Source organism: Tamandua tetradactyla, chromosome 4 (assembly GCF_023851605.1).
Source record: "Tamandua tetradactyla isolate mTamTet1 chromosome 4, mTamTet1.pri, whole genome shotgun sequence".
NCBI lineage: Eukaryota > Metazoa > Chordata > Mammalia > Pilosa > Myrmecophagidae > Tamandua > Tamandua tetradactyla.
This window is the reverse complement of record NC_135330.1, coordinates 178392736-178411566: the sequence shown is the minus strand read 5'-3', so window position 1 is coordinate 178411566 and position 18831 is coordinate 178392736. Positions and strand designations below refer to the sequence as shown.

At 36.2% G+C, this 18831-nt stretch overlaps 1 protein-coding gene across 8 annotated transcripts in view; it reads right to left on the bottom strand.

Moving 5' to 3' along the window:
- Positions 1–18831, bottom strand: part of MYO16 (myosin XVI) — a 717568-nt gene that overhangs the window by 408294 nt on the left and 290443 nt on the right. For all 8 annotated transcript variants that reach the window (XM_077158660.1, XM_077158661.1, XM_077158656.1 and 5 more), the window contains 2 exons: positions 15733–15841; positions 8184–8308 (listed from right to left, as the gene is read on the bottom strand). In XM_077158660.1, coding sequence (XP_077014775.1) covers positions 8184–8308; positions 15733–15841 — 234 coding nt within the window. The remainder of the gene's footprint in view (positions 1–8183; positions 8309–15732; positions 15842–18831) is intronic.

Sequence of the window (18831 nt, the reverse complement as noted above, 5' to 3'; positions counted from 1 at the left end):
CAGTACAAGTTGAGAGAGTCCAGAGATGTTCAGAGAGAGAAAAGAAATGCCCAGAGATGTTTTGAAGATAGCTGATACAGAGCCCAGAGAGAGTGAGAAATGCCTTGGTGATGCTAAGTGCAGACTCACAAGACACAGAGAGCTCAGAGAGGTGTCACGTAAGGAGCAAGCAAGGACCCATAGAAACTCAGAGAGAAAGTCACTGAAATCAGAAGGTGAAAGAAAGGCAACTCAGGAGCGAAGAACCAGCAGATGCCAGCCACATACCTTCCCATGTAACAGAGGAAACCCAGATGCCATCGGCCTTTCTTTAGAGTCAAGTTATCTTTCTTTGGATGCCTTAATTTGGGCATTTTCATAGACTTAGAACTGTATATTTGTAACTTAATAAATACCCTTTTAAAAAGCCAACCCATTTCTGGCATATATAATTGTTTGGGCTTGCTGGAATGAAAGCTGAAACATTTTGTTTCACAAACATTATATATGTTATAAATTATGTGTTACCTTTCCTCAATCTTTCCAGCACACACATATCCATTAATGTTTATTAAGATTTTTCATTTCTGGGAGACACTGCATATTTATACACTTGCTTCAATTTTTCACTTGCACTCTACCAATGCAATCACAAACTTGTTTAAGTGGGGCTTATTGCCTCCTTACATACTTTGCAGAACCGTAAAGGGGTCCCTGTGTTTTTTAGATACAAATGTACATAAAAGTCTCAGTTCCAGATTTAAAAGTCTATAGTCTCACCGTAGCAGGGATCTTCTCTAAACCTGTCTCCTCCTCACATATCCAGTGGGACATGCTTTGATGAAAATAGAAAACATGGTCATAAGAACTTCATCTCATTTTATTATTTTTTCTATGTAAGGATCCTTTTCCATTGCACAAGGTTGAAGTCCCTACATTGTATCCATATCATGCCATACTATCTCACCATTTGTAGCTGGTTTATTTCATTTATTGACAGCTTTAATAGCTGGAAATTTGCTTTAGACTTTCCTACAATTAGAAAATCTAATAAATAAATGATGGCTCTAATATTTTTAAAATATCTCAACAAAATAGTTACAGAAATGAAAGAGAGCAATCATTATATATGTTAAATGTGGGTTCTTAGCTGATGGACGACCTAACTGCTTATAATCAGCACAGAGCACATCTCCCCCTCTAAGTTTAGCAGCAGTTCCCATCAAGCATCTAGTCAAGGAAAATCCAGTGATTTTTTTCTAACTTGTAGTAGTTAATTTCAGGTGTCAGTTTGGCCAGGTGATGGTGCCCTGCTGTAAACTCCCTGTTGCTGTGGACTTTAATCATCAGCATGTGAAATTCATCTATGGCTGATTACCTCTGCGGCTGGCTAAGGGGCGTGGCTTCCGCAGTGAGTGGTGGTTAATTTATTTAGCTGGAGTCTTAAAAGAGAGCTCACAGGCCAGCCGGGCCTGGCCACGTAGCTCAGAGTTCACCCATCTTTGGTATGTTGCAGCTGGTAACTTTAGCAAATTAAAACACATTTTGTTACCAGAGGAATGGGGTGCTGCTGTGTTTGCAAATACCAAACATGTTGGAATAGCTTTTTAAACAGATAAGGGGAAGATTCTGGAAGAACTGTGAGGAGCTTGGTAGAGAAACCTAGATGGCTTTGAAGAGACTTTGGGTAGAAATACGGACTCTAAAGATATTTCTGTTGACAAATTAGAGGAATGTATTGTTGCAAATTGGAAGGAAGGTGACCCTTGCTTTTTAAGGTGGGAGCGAATTCAGCAAAATTAAATCCTAGTCCTGAATGGAAGGGAGAATTTGAATGTGATCTGGTATCCTTGACTAGGAAGATTTCCAAACTGAGTGTGGAAGATGCAGCCTGGTTTCTCCTTGCAACTTACAGTAAACTGTGACAAGAGAGAGATAAATGAAGAACTGAAATTTGGGGTACAAAGAAACTAGAAATTGATAGTCTGGAAAAATCTGGGCTTCCAGAAAGTGAGACCCCAGAGAATAGTGCCCCATGTGAGGATTTAACCAAACATGCAACCATTACAGGACAAGCGAGGACTGGAGATGGAGTTATCCAGAAAGGATTTGGAGAAGGTCCTATTGTCTGCTGGATTTCATCCCTGTAAACTACAGGCCAAGTCAACAAGTTCTTTGTGAGAGCCGTATGAACAGACCACTGCCACTCTGGATTAAAGGGAAAGAAAAAGGACAGATTGAAGGAAGAATGGCCTCAGAGGCAGAACCAGGGGAATTGTCTGAATCCAAGGAAACCTCAGGCCATGAGTGTGGATCCAATTGTGCACGTGACAAGGTGAATTTGCCCCAGAGATAGAGCGTGGGCCTTCTGCCTAGAGGTTGAGAAAGAGTTCTGGTGCCCCAGGCCTTGGAGAGGGTGGAGCACATACCTTGGGGAGTGAGGGGAGCCTAGCTGCCACCCCACAGTTCTTAAGGGATTGAGCGTGTGCCCCAGAGATGGCAAAGAATCCAGGTGAGGAGGGTGGGGCTGAGACAAAGGTGGTTTCCCCTGTGTTCCCCAATGTTGCAGACCTCATCCAAGTGGTTGGAAAGGACAGGACCGCTGTGGAGGCCCTGGAAAGGGTGGGACTCCAGTTTCCTAAAGCCCTGAGGATGAATGGCTCTCAGACTTTGAAATCTAATGGAGTTTGCCCTGCAGGTTTTCAGAATTGTTTAGGTTCAGTGACCCCCGTTTTCTTTCCAATGTCTCCCTATGGCAATGGTATAGTTTATCCTTTGATTGTTCCTTTCTTGTATACTGGAAGCAGGTAACTTGCTTTAAGTTCATAGTTCCATAGCCAGAAGAGAATTTTGCTTTGGAACAGACCATGCCTGTAGCTGACTATTGATGAGGTTTAGTACTATTTATGAGTTGGTATTATATTTATATTGTTATTGAAATGATTTAAGGCTTTTTTGATATTGTGATGAAATGAAAGTATTTTGTATCTGGAAAGATTTAGTGCATTGTACATAAGACAGATGATTGTTAGGCAAATATATATATATATTTATATGTCTGTATTGTTTTCTATTTAGAGATTAAGTATGGTTTAAGGTGATGTGTATAGTTGTCAAGTTGACAAGGGGTGGACTCTGCAGTAGTTAGCATCTCTGTAGTAGTTAGGTTCCGGTGTTAACTTGGCCAGGTGATGGTACCCTGTTTTTCTATTGCTGTGGACTTTAAATCAGCAGCATTTGAAATTCATCCATGGCTGATTACATTTGTAGTCAGTTAAGGGGAGTGCCAGGGAAAGCCATATGAACTCAGAAACCAGGAGGCAAGGCCAGCAGATGTTTCTGTGTGCCTTCTCATGTGACCGAGGAACCCCGATGAAATTGTCTTTCCTCCCAGTAACTGTACATTTGTCACTAAATAAAACCCCTTATTGAAAGCTGATCCATCCCTGGTATTTGCATTCTCGCAGCTTTAGCAAATTAAAACATAACAATAAATTAGTTTGTGCTTCTTTTACAGAGTTAAAAATATGGAAAATATAAAAAGATTATTAGAAATTATTGTCATTTGCACTTTCCTGATAACTCCTTTGTATATTCCAGTGTATTTACTGCTCTTTAACTATTTGTGTATATGCTACTCATTTTATAAAACTAGGAATGTTATATATTTAATAATATAAAATTTATTTTACTTAAGCATTTACCATGCTATTAAATACTTTGACCAGGTAATGGCTAACATTGATTGAGTCTTACCATGCACTAACTAGACAATAGGCTAAGTGAACTGATATGCAACGTCTCATTGAATTTGCTTATTTTATACTGTGGGTACTAATAGCATATCAATTTAAAAGATGAGAAGGTTATGACTCAGAAATTTTAAGAAACATCCTAAGTCACAGCCAGTAATTGATGATGCCTAGGACAAATACAGCAGTGTGTCTGATCTCTTTACCACAACATTGTTGTTCTCCCAAGTCACTGGTTTTCAGGAAAGCACAGAATACAATCATAAGGAGGAATCATAATTGGCCAAGCAGTTCCTAATAGTTGGCATTTGTGTTAATCCTAATTTTTTTCACTTTTATAAATAAAATTTTGTTGATAATTCTTATATGTACCTCTGATTATTTCCTTCTGATACATTATTAGAAATAGAATTGCTGATTCTAAAACAATGAACATTTTTTTCAAATTCTTTATACATATGGCCAAACTGAGTTCCACAAAGTTTGTATCAATTTACATTCCCTCTAGGAGTGTATGAAATAATGCTTTTGCATAAACCCTTAGCATTTTTAGTTCTCATCATTATTTACTTCTAAAATTATCACAAATTTGCATTTAATTTCCAACACTGAGCCTCTTTTTGTATATTGAGAGATGTCTGATAAAGAAGGAGTGGAGGAGCAAAGCATCAGGAAGAGAAATATTCAACCTCTTCTGTGGATTTCCCAAACTGGTACAGCACTAATCAGGACTCAGTTCAATTAAATCAGAGGTGCCTAATCTCTTAACCTGGCCTCCACTGTCCTCAAAGCATTTGAGGGAAGAATTCAGGGGTGTGTAAATTTGGATAATAAAAATTTGATATATACATATATTTTTTTTCTAACCTCTTACTGAATACATTCTTCATTCCTTCATTTTCTTCAATTATGAATATAGATAACAAATCGCAGCATTTACTGTACTTGTGATTTTATTATCAAAACAAATCACAGATAATTTCATATCACATTACTATTATAGCAGATATCTCAAAATATCATTCATATTCAGTAGTAGTTTAAAATCATAGTAGCAGTTTTAAGATCCTGTTAGTGAATTAATAAATAAGTACATGCATTATTATACCAGAAAATTTTAATACTATGATTACTGTATTTCAACATAATTTGTTTATTTTTAATCCTGGGTATTATTTTTATTAATAAAACATTCTGACTAGGGATCCATGAGCTACATAAGATAAGCAAAGGGAATTATAGCACAAAAAGGTCAAGGGTCTCAGACTTAATGCAAGGTTACAGAGTTTTCATTATTATATGGGACTAGGCATTCTAATCTCTTAACTGAGATGATGTTTTTTTGATATAATGAGATCATAAGAGCTACTATTCCTTAAAAATAATCAGAAAATTGATGGCACTGACTGAGCCTTCATCCAGAAATAAGGGATGAACTAGCCCTAACTGAAATAAAAAAGGGAGACAAACTAAATTGCTCTATACTTCACTTTGTATATTTCATTTTATGTATAATTCTTCCACACAAACCAAGTGCATATGTCTTAAAAACAGATTGAGATATCAAATATTGTGAAGAAACAATAAAGAAGCAGAGTTCATAATATTTATGTTAACTATTACAGTAGCATTTTCAAAGAGTATTTATATACTCAAACTCAAACTCATTTTCATATGGTCTATAACATTGCATTTTTTGGAACTGTATTCTCTGAGGTTTTCACCTTTTAAAGAAGGATATTAAGGTATACTAGAAGATTTGTTAAAAATCTATGTTATATTTGGTTATTTTATTGTATCTCATAAAAAGGGGGAAAAGGAACATAAAAACCACCTTACTGGAAGTTTATTCCCATTTAGCCTTTTGTTAAGAACTTCACCTCTTTACAAATACAATTTAACAGCATGGAAATTATGCCTATTTTTAAACCATGACTGACATTCCCAAATCAGTATATAGACATCATTCTGTAGGCAAAATTGTCTTATATTTATCTCCAACAATAGACAAAACACACAAAGCACCATTTACCTTACAGAAAAGAAATGCGTGGGAGTGACAGTCATTAATATAAGCAAACTAAGAAATTCAGAAATAAACATCAAACTAAACTGCAACTTGCTAAATGCTCTGATCTTCATGGGACAATTTTCTAGCCTTCAGTTCATTGTCACTTTCCTATTAAAATCTCAGAGATGATCTCTACTAGAGGTAATTATCACAGAATAATTATTTGTAATATTTATGCTCCCTGTTCAATAAAAAATATGGTCACAAGAATGTAGAAATTAAACATGGTTGAAGATGATTTGCTCTAGATTGATTCTTTTAGCAGTTTCTCTATTGAAGTATGTATGCTGTTTTAATTTAGCAGTATTTTTTAAAAATGTATAAAGTTGGAATAATCTCTACTAAATAAATTGACTCTATTTTGTCTCTACTATGAGTTAGACATTAATGCATTACATGTATTAAATGAATTATTAATTAGATAGCTTACTCCAGTATGGCTTTTGACTCTACCACTCCACTGAAACTGTTCTTGGCAAAAAATCAATGACCTTTATGTTACGAATTCCAATGGCCAATTCTCATTCTCCATTTTACTTGATATTTAACGATGGATGATTCCCTTCTTTTTGTTAGACTTTCTTCACTTGCTTCCAGTACACCACATTCTCTTGGTTTTCCTCTCACAGCAGTGGTTGCTCCTTCTTCTCTCTTTTCTGTTCAGTCTTGTGGTAGGTTGAATTAGGTACCCCAGGAAAACATGTTATTGTTCTTAATCCATTCCTGTGGGTATAAACCCATTGTAAACACAATGAGGTTACTTAGTTAAGGTGTGGCCCAAATGAATTAGGATGAGGCTCCTAACTGAGCTCAACTGCCCTTGACCTACTGCAGTCTGTTCTTAGCCCAGCAGCCCGAGCTTGTGACACTTTTAGGACCCAAGTGAGATCACGTTCCTCTTCTCTGCAGAGCTCTGCAGCGTCTTCCCATCTCATTTGGAGTAGTGGCCGGAGTCCTCATCCAGGCCCCGGAGGCCCATGTGATCTGGTCCTCGTTACTCTCTACTCCTATTTACTCTGCTTCAGCCCCATCACCCTCCTTGCTGTTTTTCACCACATCATACTCGCTCCCACTTCACAGTCTCTGCAGTGGCAGCTCAGCCTGGACTGCTCCTCCTCCTTCACCTCATACACTTCATGCTCTCAATTCTTACAAGTCATTACCCCAAAATCTCCTTTGCCGTGAGGTCTTACCAGACCGCCCTATCGAAGATGCAACAATAACATTCCAGCATTTCCCTATCTTGTTCTACTATCCTCTCCTTTGCATTTATCATTACTAATGTACCATATATTTAACTCATTAATATTGTATATTTACTGTTTCTCCACTGAAATGTAAACCCATGATGAAAGGAGTTTTGTGGTGGTTTTATTCACTATTATTTTGTTCATGATATGTGTTCAATAAAATTTAATAAATGAAATAGAATGTTTTCCAATTTGAACTTACTAGTTTTCAATAACTCTAAACCTGTTTTCTTTTCTTATGGTTTAAAGTTAGTTTTTATAAGCTTCTGAAATGTACTTTCCAAAGATCAAAATCGATATAGAGCAAAAGAATTCAATCTAGAGGTCTCAAGGCACTTAATCAGTATTTAATAAACCTCAAAATATGTTATGCCTTATTTGAACTTTCTAGATAGGATAAAATTGTTATCCATTTACTTAAGTTATTTAACTCATGTACTGTCTTCAACTTTACAGCATGTTTCTTTCACAGCAGAAAGTAAATCACTGGCTTCCATATGTCAGAGCTTCATACTCTTTTTATCACCGTAGTTTATTTCCTTTCATTTACTTTCCCGGAACCTTAATTCATTTATTCCTGTCATAATTAATTTTAATCAAGCATTCCCAGTCCAGGTAAATTTTATGTGTCAGTAGGACTGAATGTCCATTTTTTGGATGTAGTGATTATATTGATATTGAAATTAATCTAAATTTATTCATGTTTTATATGCATTGCAACAGTGCCTGATAATAAGGAAAAATAACGAGGGAGGAATTTGCTTGAATTGAGAGAATTATTGAGCAGAATAACCCACACTTTGTGCTATTTAAAAATTTAAATAAAAGCATTCTCCTAACAGTTGCGTCAAAAATTACATTGTCAAAGGAATGCATAAAAAATTATTCTAACTTTTCAGGAAAATATATGTAGAAAAAGAAAAAAATATCAATATATGACAAGTGTTTTTTTCTGGGTGATGGCATAGTGATTTACAGTTTTTTCTTCTTATATATATATTTTTCAAAATTCCTACAATGAATGTATATTATTTTTATGGTCAGAAAAAATTAAATAATTACATTCAATTCTATTATAATCAACTTAAATTCTCTACTTAAACAATCTTTTTAGTCATAATATTAACTTACCAGTGTCACCCCTTCATCATTTTTCTCATTAACATTTCCTCCAGACAATAAGAAGTGTTTGACATCAGTTAACATACTCATTGGTCTCTGAAGCTTCATCTGGCGCAGTGAGGTCAAGTCCACTCCTGGGGGAAAAAAGAGCCTTTCAAGCAGATGCTTCTCAGCTACTGGGGATCAAAAATGTAATTTTCTTATATATTCTTTCAACATATTCCTTTTATGGCTTCTCTTCACCTATTACTATGAATTCACACTCAAAGCATCTATAATCATTTCTCATTGAGTGTTTTGTAATTTCAACTATATTAGAGTCTTTAAGGAAGAGAAAATGTTCCCCTGTTATATCCCAGGGACTCTATTATGGTACCTTATACATGGCAGGTTCACAATGAACATCTGTTTTAATGAAAATCATCAACACACACTGCTCAAAGTATTTCTTTTTTCTTTTACATGGGCAGGCACTAGGAATTGAATCCAGATCTCTGGCATGGCAGGTGAGACTTCTGCCCGCTTAGTCACCATTGTACCACCCTGGTCAAAATATTTTAAAGCACTTAAGTTGAAGTGAATTATAAAGATATAGTCTCTGTGCTCTATGATTTCCTGGCCAAAACTGTTGCTCCTAAATGCAATGAAGCATCCTGAAAGAAAAAAATAACATTAGTAGACAAACTGGGGAAATATGAATACAGCTTGTAGTTTAGTTAATAGCACTGTAGCAATATTAATTTCTTAGTTTTGATTCATGTACCAAGGTTATGTAAACTGTTAGCATCAGGGGAATCATGGTAAAAGGTAAATGGAAACTCTCTGTACTCTGCAACTCTCCTGTAAATCTAAGATTATTTTAAAGTGAAAAGCTTTTATTAAAGGATGTTCCAACTGAACATCTTAAGACTACTAATGTTAACAAATGTAAAAAAAAAAACTAAAAACAAGTGAAGAAATCACAATCGAATTTGACTGCAGTGAATAATGTATGTGTAGAGGATTCAGGTCTATTCACTTTTGTTTTACATCTTTTACTTATTCAGAATTTACTTTAACCTGAGCTTATATGACAATATAATTTCCACGGGGCGTGGTGGTGGCATGCTGATGGGGGGCGTGGGGGCGGCATGGTGAGGGGGGGCATGGGGGGAGCTGGTGGTATTCCCCTCTCAGTAAGTGCTTGCTATAAACAAACGGCTCTTACAGCACTTCATCGCTCCCATAGGATTTAGTCTTTGCCATGAACATTGAGAAGAGGCATGGCACATGGACCCAAACACAAATGCGGGAACGATGCTCCTAATTGTGACGGGTCTCTGGTTTATTTCCCCAGGGGTGACCTTAGGACAGTTATTTAACCTGGTTCGGTTTCAGTTTCCTCGATCACTCAGATAATAATACTTACCCCAAAGGGTGAAGCTATAGCTAATATATCTTTTGTCCATACAAGAGCATAAGGGCTTAAGAATCAACCTAACTTTTAATGCTCTGTCTATCACCTACTATCTGTGCCACTTTGGGTAGGAAACTTAATTGTCTTGGTTTCTTTGTCTGCAAAATGGGGCTAATAATTCTTGCTTCGTCGATTGTTATATGAATGAGTCAAAATGCCTAAAGCATGTAAAACAGTATTTAGCTTGGTGTAAGTGCTCAATAAATGTGAAATGACATTGCTGCCTTCTGGCAAATGGATTAAATGCCATTCATTTAAGTATGTTTTTCTTGGCAATACGGAGACAGTGACTAACCAAATTGAATAGAGCAAAGTGCAGTATTTAAATACTTTAATGCAGCTTGTTTCAAATGCTGTGTTCAAAGCTAACCTATTTTGGAAGAAGTGTGAAGCGGGAATACCCTCAACCACACCTCAGCTTCTGAATCATCACATGCCATTTCAGAGCTAACATATGTCATTTCTTTCAAGGGGCATATGACTTCTGTTGTGAGCCAACTAAAACTGCTGTTCTATTCTTATTATTAGGAAGATTATAGAAGTTGACATGTAATTTAATTTTGGAGTACATTGTTTCTCACATACAAGCATTTTATTTTGCGTGTTGAAACAGCAGAAGATGAGGGTTACTTACTCTAAAGTTACATTATTTTGATAATTTTTATAATGAAAATAAAAGATTCAGAGAAGAACACTTTTTAACTGAAATATATGTGATTTTTATAATCATTTAAGCAAGTAATGAAAATTGAACGATAAAAATAAAACAGAGCCCAGGATGAAACACACTGAAATTATAACAGAGATATAAGACAATGCTCTCATTGCAGACTCATTTGTAGTACAACATATTATGGGAAGACAATATATTCCTGGTTGCAAAGAACCAGAGCGAAATATTATGACATGATGTGCTATTGTTTTACATTTTTACATTGAATCAAATATGATGCTGAATTTTTTCTTTTATCTTCAGGAAAAAAACACATCTTTTTTTTAATACAGTTCAACATAAATTCCCTCTCTTCTTGATCAAACAGATTTCTTAAATTATCCCTGGATAAAACCAACCAGAATAAGCCTATTTTACAATGGCTAATAAACAAAAACTTTTAGAAAATTAACTTTATTTCCATAATGTTGTCTAAGAAAACTACTTATAAGGCTTACTTAGATTTATTTCTAACAGCAACCTGGCAATTTGTTTTAATTTACGAATTGAGAAACAGAATCATTTGTCTTAGATTTAGAAATTCTTACAACTGATGCTGTTACTATTGCCTGATCATACTGACAATATAAATAGATGCCTGTCCAAAATTGAAATTACATCAACACATCAAAGCTAATCTTATTCCTCCCTTACCTTTCCTTAACTACCCTTTGTAAATTCATGTCCTACAATCCAGCTTTTCCTTGTTTCCGTTTTCAATTCTGCATTGGGTTTGAGCATGCTGCTATTTAGATGGTTTTATAATTATGCTATAAATATTCTTCTCATTGTAAAAGAAGGTAGACCCATCTCTGTTTTCATGCTTTTTTCTTCCTCCTTGCCTTTGCATATGCTGCTCACTATGCCTGGATTACCCCAAATATCTTGGTTTCCCTAGAGCATCACAACCCCTCACCTGAAGCTTAGCTAAGTCTCATTTCTTTTGTAGCTCCCTTGGGTAAATTATCCATCCTCCTCACTGTTTTTATAGGTTCTGCACCACTTATTCTTATTCATTATCATATGCTATTGTAGCATCATTCTATTATACATAGACTATCAATTTTTCCCTCAAAAAGGAAAAAAGCTAAACAAACATTTTCAATTCACTACAGTAAAGTGTGACTGATTCTATATGCTGTAAAGAATAACAGCTACCCCCAATTTTTGTTTCCATGATAAAATTTCCAAAGGTTGCAAGCTCAAAGGAAACAAAAGGGTTGAAAAGGCAAATAAATAAAGGTGGTTGTAGCAAAAGGAAATATTCATGTTCAAGCTGGACATATAATACATCTTCTACCTCATCCCATCCTTCAAACCCTAACAACAGGCACAAATTGCGATGCAGTGTCACCCTTACTATAGGTGATTCTGAAGAGGGTGCTGTCAGCAAATTCTTTTGGGTGAACCGTATTAAATAAAGGAAAAAAAAAGTGAAATTTGTGGAATGATTAATCTGGGAGTTGTCTGAAGAAGCAGGGAGGGGTAAGAATGGAGGCAGAGACCAATTTAGGTGGCTGTGGCAATAATCCAAATAGAAAACAAATAGGATTTTAGCTAAGATAGCAACAACATAGTTAGTGAGGTATGCATATTAGAGAGATGTCAAGGAAACAGAAACATATGTTTGATAACAATTAGATGTAAGAGATTTAGGAGAAGGAAAGTGATTCTTAGATACCTGCCTTCCTGGATGTAATGATGTAATATGGAATATAGATAAAGTATGAAAGGATAATAAGTTCCATATCAGGCATGTTATTTCAAATTGTCTGACATCCAAGTAAAAATACTTAGCAAAATTGCATGTTCAGGGCTGAAGTTCCTGGAAGATATCTCAGCTAACTGTCTATTCTTAGGAATAGGCAGGAGGTAACTGAACCTAAGGAAGAACATGAAATAACCCAGGGACAGTATGTGGAGTAATCAAACAACACAAAGGCAAAAATTTTTGGAATTATTAGCATTTTAGGATGTTACTGGGAAATCATGGACATATTAAGTGTCCATCTCCCAGCTCGTGTCTACCACCCCAACCCCCAATTACAACCTCACTCCCTAACCTCTACCTCCTTTTCTTTGTGCACAGAGGTTTCAGTGTTTCCATTTTGCAGCCCAGGAGACACCTTAGGTCTAATGGAACGACCTCTCTGTATCTTGAATCCCAAACCAGTAACAATCAGTGCCAGCTGCTTATCAGGGTGAAGCTCTGCACAAAGGTTGTTTGATAAAACTTGTGGCTGAGTGGCAAGCCCTCCTTCCCCTGTATACCCTCTCAGGCAGTACAGGCACTTCTCCTCTCCCAGGTGGAGCTGCCATTCACCTACCCTAACCCAAACAGATGACCTCCCCTGGAGACCGACCACAATGGGATGTCTTCCTCAGCTCTTTTGGACTCTTTGTGCTATGTAAATAATAAAGTGGCAGTTGCCTAAAGTCTGTTGTATCTGAGCCTGTGTTCCCACAACACACCATTTAGTAACTTTGCTCCACAGATGCTGGAAGTACAACTGGAGCATCCAAAGGAAACTAAGTAGAAACTCCAAGAGAGGGAGGAAAGCTAGGGAGAGATCATAGCAGGGAAGAGAATTTTAATAGGAGAGTATCACCAAGGTAATCAAACATCACCAAAATGAAGTAATAGAATAGGAAAGGAATTACTGGGTGGAGAAGTTAAGGCAAAGGTGCTCACAGTAGGGATAGAGCTGAACTTCAGTGGGTTGAGTAAGGGATTATGAGAAACGGAGAAGAATAAATGTGAATCACTTTTTCAAAAAAGAATAAATGTGAATCGCTTTTTCAAAAAAGTGATTTTAAAGGAAGAAGAAAGAACAGTAAGTGATGATACATGTGGGGCAAAGTAAAAGAAAAAAATGTTCAGAGACATGTATCTCTTTTTTGTTTTTTTCATGCTGATCATTTGTCCTGGACCACCTTGAGCTCTCACAGCAGTGCTTTCTTTACTTGTGGGCTCATTTCATAATCAATTGCTTTCCCTGAATGCCAGCTGGTTTGCCTTGCACCAGAGATCCAATATTCATCAAATGTTCAATCAGCCCTCCATGGTTGTCTCGTTTTACAGACTAGGAAGCTCAGGCAGTGAACCGAGGTTAACTGTGAGACCCCGGTTTACACTGGAATTTGGTGGTGACAGTACAATTAGAATTTGTGGCCAGCAATCTTCCATGTAATCAACTCGTTCACGACCTTGCCTACCTCCTGCTTCATTCCTCCCGATGTGACAGTCCAAAAGGTATTCTGCTTTCAGAATTTCAGAGTGAAAACTAAAGGATGATAACCACATACAGTAACGTACGCTAAAATACTGAGAGCCAAATAATAAAAAATCTCATCTTGGAATATTAGAAATTTCTAACAACATCAGCCCATACTGTTACAGCAGAAAACTCTAAAAGAACACCAACAAGAGGGCCAGAGAATAAATTGAATTATACAGTGTTTACTAGGAACTATGACAGATGATACAGATATGGAGGAGGAAGACTGACATAAACATAACCATATTGTGAATGAGGGGGAGGACGGAGCAGATGGATGGGAAAGCAGAGGCCAATGTAACCGTGGTGACAAATGGAAAACAGAATTAAAAATTTAAGAGATATTAAATTGAATTTGTTCCAGCAAACGTATTTTACAAACTGATTGTGACAGCTGTGATTGGGACTGATTTTTCTCCTAACCACTCAGAGTCAACACCTTCCTCTTGATTTTCTTCTTAATTGTATTTTATTTTTTTAAATCAACCTCCTAAAGAAACACAACTTATTATTTTTTTAAATTTATATAGGATAGAAAATACTGGTTTGCAAACAGAACTTCCTATCAAATAAATGCCCTTAGTGAGTTGAAAAAGTACATCAATCTTGTTAATCCTTCTGCAAATAAAGGCATATAAATTTATTTTCTAAAAGCAAAATTTATTACGCTGGCTCTTAGAAACTCAAAACAATAAAAGTTCTGGAAAAAAATTAGTGATTTAGAATCAATAATCAGAATCACTAATTTAGTGGCACAGTTAAATTCAATATAGCCAGGTCTTTCATGCAAATTTAGAATCGTGCTCTGTGCATGAAGTTTTGCAAAGTTTCATTTAATAATAATGGGAAATCTGCAGAAGCTCAGATTTCATTCCCTTTAGAAGTAATGGCACCCGTTTCCAATAATGAACAATAATTGAAGAAAGCAAGTAATCTTTTATTTAGAAGAGAACATCAAGAAACGAAAGAGATGCAGAGTGGATGACTGTTGTACCACGCAGCCTGCACCCCACGCCTGCTTCTGCCATGGAGGACGTGAATATGACCTTCGAGAGTTCAGTGAGGTCGCAGCTTTATCATTTTCCTAATGAAGACAATAATACTTACCTTGCTTTCAGAATTAATCAGACTATATCTTTTTTTAAAGAACTCATGTATCTTAAGTACTAATTATTTTTATTCTAAGCCATTCTCAGAATAAACCTTTTGAAATTAAAAAAAAGAAACAATCCGGAGGAGGTAAAGCGCACAAGGAACAATGAGGCAGATGTAAAGGGTTTTTAGAGGGAAGAAAAATAGATTTAGAAGCACTGTGTGGCTCTGAAAAATTTTAAGCTTTTTCTCTGACAAAGATCATACTAAAAGGAGATGGAATTTTTTTTTTATGTTATTTATGCCTAAACAGCAGAAGGAATTAGGGGAAAAAAGAGGTGCATACTTCGGTAACACTTTAATATCATCTCTGGTTCAGGGATGCAAATACCGCCTGCTCTCCCAGTGGTGAATTTACTCATGAAATTATATGCTGGCTCTGTGTAATTAAACATTCTTTGTCAGTGAAGACATTTGGGGCTCAGACTCATCTTTCAGGCCAGCACCATTATCATGGGGCTTTCTTCTGACATTTGTGTTTCTAAAGTGTCACAGAGAATGGGATTCAGGGATGCTGCACCAACTGTTCTTGACTTGATCCCTGACTTACTCTTGTAATTCTTAGTAGGGCCATCAGCAGCTAGGAGAGTACATTTCAGATGTCCTCACTCTCATTAACTGAAAATTCAATTGTCCTGGTTCACTTCTTTTCCCCTCCCAGTGGAGAATAGATTATAATTACAAATGCAGACCCGCTAATTATGGACTTTAAATGCTTGTGAAAATGTTCCTTCATTGCTGGCCTCTAGATTTCTGCTGGCTTGCAAAATTGCATTGACTAAACTGACAATGAACTGCAGACAGAGCAAGGAAAAAAACGGAATAGAAAACCTTATTTCGCAAAATCTAGGGAAACTTCAACCTGAAAAGATGCAACAATGCCTCTAAAAATAAATATATATTATCTAACAGTCTTTCTTTTGATCGATTTGTCCACAGTTCTTCAACTCTTCCACCTACCATTTTCATCCAGATAGGTCAACAGAATACAGCTTGATTCTGTCCCTTCTACCGCATAATCTAATGGGATATTTCCATTGACGTCCTGGAGAAGGACATTGGCTCCAGCCTATAGGTGGAAAAGGAAAAAAAAAAAAACACTATTTATACATACTGTAAAAATAGAAAGCAGGTTAAAAGTTTCACTTCATTCTTAATTGGAAAACAAATCCAGAAGTTTATATTAGATATACAACCCTGTAGGAAACTGGAATTATTTTTATGGCATATATATTAAATAACTTGTGAGAAACTCTGAAGGTCTAAAAATGTTCCCCTGACATTTGCAGAACCTTAGCACCAACTAGCTCTCCCCAATCCACTTTCCAAACCCCAAATTTCCAATCAATGGCTTCTAAACATCACCTCTGTGTTAGCTATCTCTATATCCCATATTGTTTCTTACACTACAGAAGTGCCCCAGGCCCTCTGAAAGTTTGGTTGGTAAACAGTTTTCTAAAGAAGGTGGATCTTAGATGAGTCTCTTCCCCTATCTACTCTAAAAAACCTTCAGCTCCTGGCTCTCCTCAGAAACTCATCTTAGAGCCATTTTCAGACTGTAATGTTTAAAAAAAGGCTAATGACTTTTGATTGGGTTTTGCCCTTCCAGAAACAGCTTTATAACAAGAAGCATAATATTTAGGTATTGATGGACTAATTGTATTAAACATGGATGCAATACCTCTTTTAGCTCTAAATAGTCTTTGCCTATTTCAACCTTTGTCTAGCCCTAGTTATACAGTGATAGACATGCTTTCACTCTACAAAAAAACTGATCACATAAAATGCTACTGTTGTTTCACATTCTTCAATGAGCCCTGTTAAACTGATCAGATGTGCTTAATGCTTTTCTTCCCAGGGCACGGCATAAGCATGTGGCCACTGACCAAGTTTTCCCATATACCTGCCAAGACATAGCAATGAACTCAGTGCATATGAATTAATTCCCCTATTCCTTTTACTGAATATGATTCTGTGTTGCAATGCTAACATAGCTCACATAATTTCTAAATTCACCCCTTAGCACAAAATATTCACATTCATGATTTAATATATTGAAATTCAGAGTTTCGCCTGCTGTCATTCTATATATAAAAACAGCTTTCCTATACATAAGCATGTCTGCACAGATTTTCCAAAGGACTACTCTAAATATAGTGTAAAAAAAAAAAAAAAACTAGGCCTAAGTGGTAAAATATACCTTCCTTAATATTTTCTGTCAAGATAAGCTATGTTAATTGTCTCACGATGCTAAATGTACCATATTTTATTTTCTATAACCCATATAAAGGTACTTCTTTATCTGAAGAGAGCAAGTGATAAATTTGAGATTTCCACTTACCTAAGGAAAGCATGCAATTTTAAGGTCCTAAAAACTTCAAATTTTCTTAATGTGTTTAATTGGATTTAGTTATTCAGAGTTTGAAAAAATTACTTGAGGCATGTTCTTAAGCAGTCTTTGCTTAGTCTCCAATGAAAAGAACAATGTTTTGCATAACTACCCATGTATACAAACAATTAACAAGGGACAGAAATACAGGGTGTCATTACTGATTTCAATATTAATAAAATCCATTACCACCCGTCTAATAGGTGGGCAACAGTCAAATCACTCTTTTATTCCAATTCATAGGTGTCTCAAATAGAATCCTATTTATGCCAAATACCAGGGCACAGGCATAATTGAATACAATTAAGAGTTCTGCATTACCAAACACAGAAAAATAAACAGGAAAGCCCTTGGATGGAGTAGGGTAGTACACTTGGAAAGAACAGTTTCTATTTTTAAGAAGTAATGGGCATGTTTCAAATACAATAAAGCCTGGGGTGCACGGCTGGTTTAGTGGTAGAATGCTCATCTTGCATGCAGGAAACCCAGGTTTGATTCCCGGACCATGCACACAAAAAACCAAACCAAACAAATACAATAAAGCCTGAAACTGAAAAACAGTATTTGAATATTTTAGCTGGGCTGTTTCATTGAAACCTCAATCCCATTAATCACTCATTCTTCTGTGCTGCTAAGTGATGGGTGTTATTAATCTATTTAGAAATTGGCCTTCCCTGCAGGTTGGTGACTTCCCTAATCACAGATCCATGGCTGGTTCCTTTTCATATGCCCAACATTGACTATATAGCCTGGCACATATTGAACCAAATTGAAAAATATGGTATGAAAAACTGAGCTTAAAGTAATCATTAAAAATTGAGACAAAGGATCATAATTTCCAAACAGTTATTTTTAACCAAATTTTCTGACTTCTCTTTTCAAGGATATGTAGATGAACCTACAAAATCACTATATACATGTTTTCTCTCTTCATTCTTCCCAAAGGGGTGCCATTTGGAAAGGGCTGTTTTCTTCTTTCTCTCTTCCCTCCTTTCTGCCCACCCTCCCTCCCTCCCTCTCTCTCTCCTTTCTCTATGTTTTTCTTTCTGTTTAATTGCAGAAATGCAAAAACAAAAGTAAAAATTGCACATACACACACACACACACACAAACAAAAAAGCAAACAAACTACTGAATAAGTCACTTAGGAACCTTTCCTACCATGTTAATGATTATACAACTAGTTTACCAGACTCTTCATATTTTTAAATTCTTCACAATTATTAAATTTTCAAAAAAAATTTAAAAGCCTTGATCTCTCTCATTGTGAAAGAATGTAAGTTTGTTTTAATATTTTTAGTTACACAACTTGAATTTGAGGCAATTATTCACAAGATTCACCTTGTGATGGCATATATTTGGTTTAAAGCAAAATCAAACTAATAATAATCCTGGCCTCTCACTTTTCTCAACTGTATCTTAGCAAGAGTGCCCGTATGTCTTCTCACATGTGTTCCTAATAAATTTTCAATCTGCTTACCCTATGTTGTGCTGTGCCCTTGAAATATTTTCATAGCATGGCCAAGAACCTGGAAACCAAATCCAGCAATGTATTTTGGTGAGCCAGCCAGAAGAAACTTCTCTCCAACTGCATGGACTTGTTAGTCATGGCTACTGACTAGAAGACTTGGCCTTGTGCTTTCACTTTTTCCTTCTCACTTGTCTCTTTC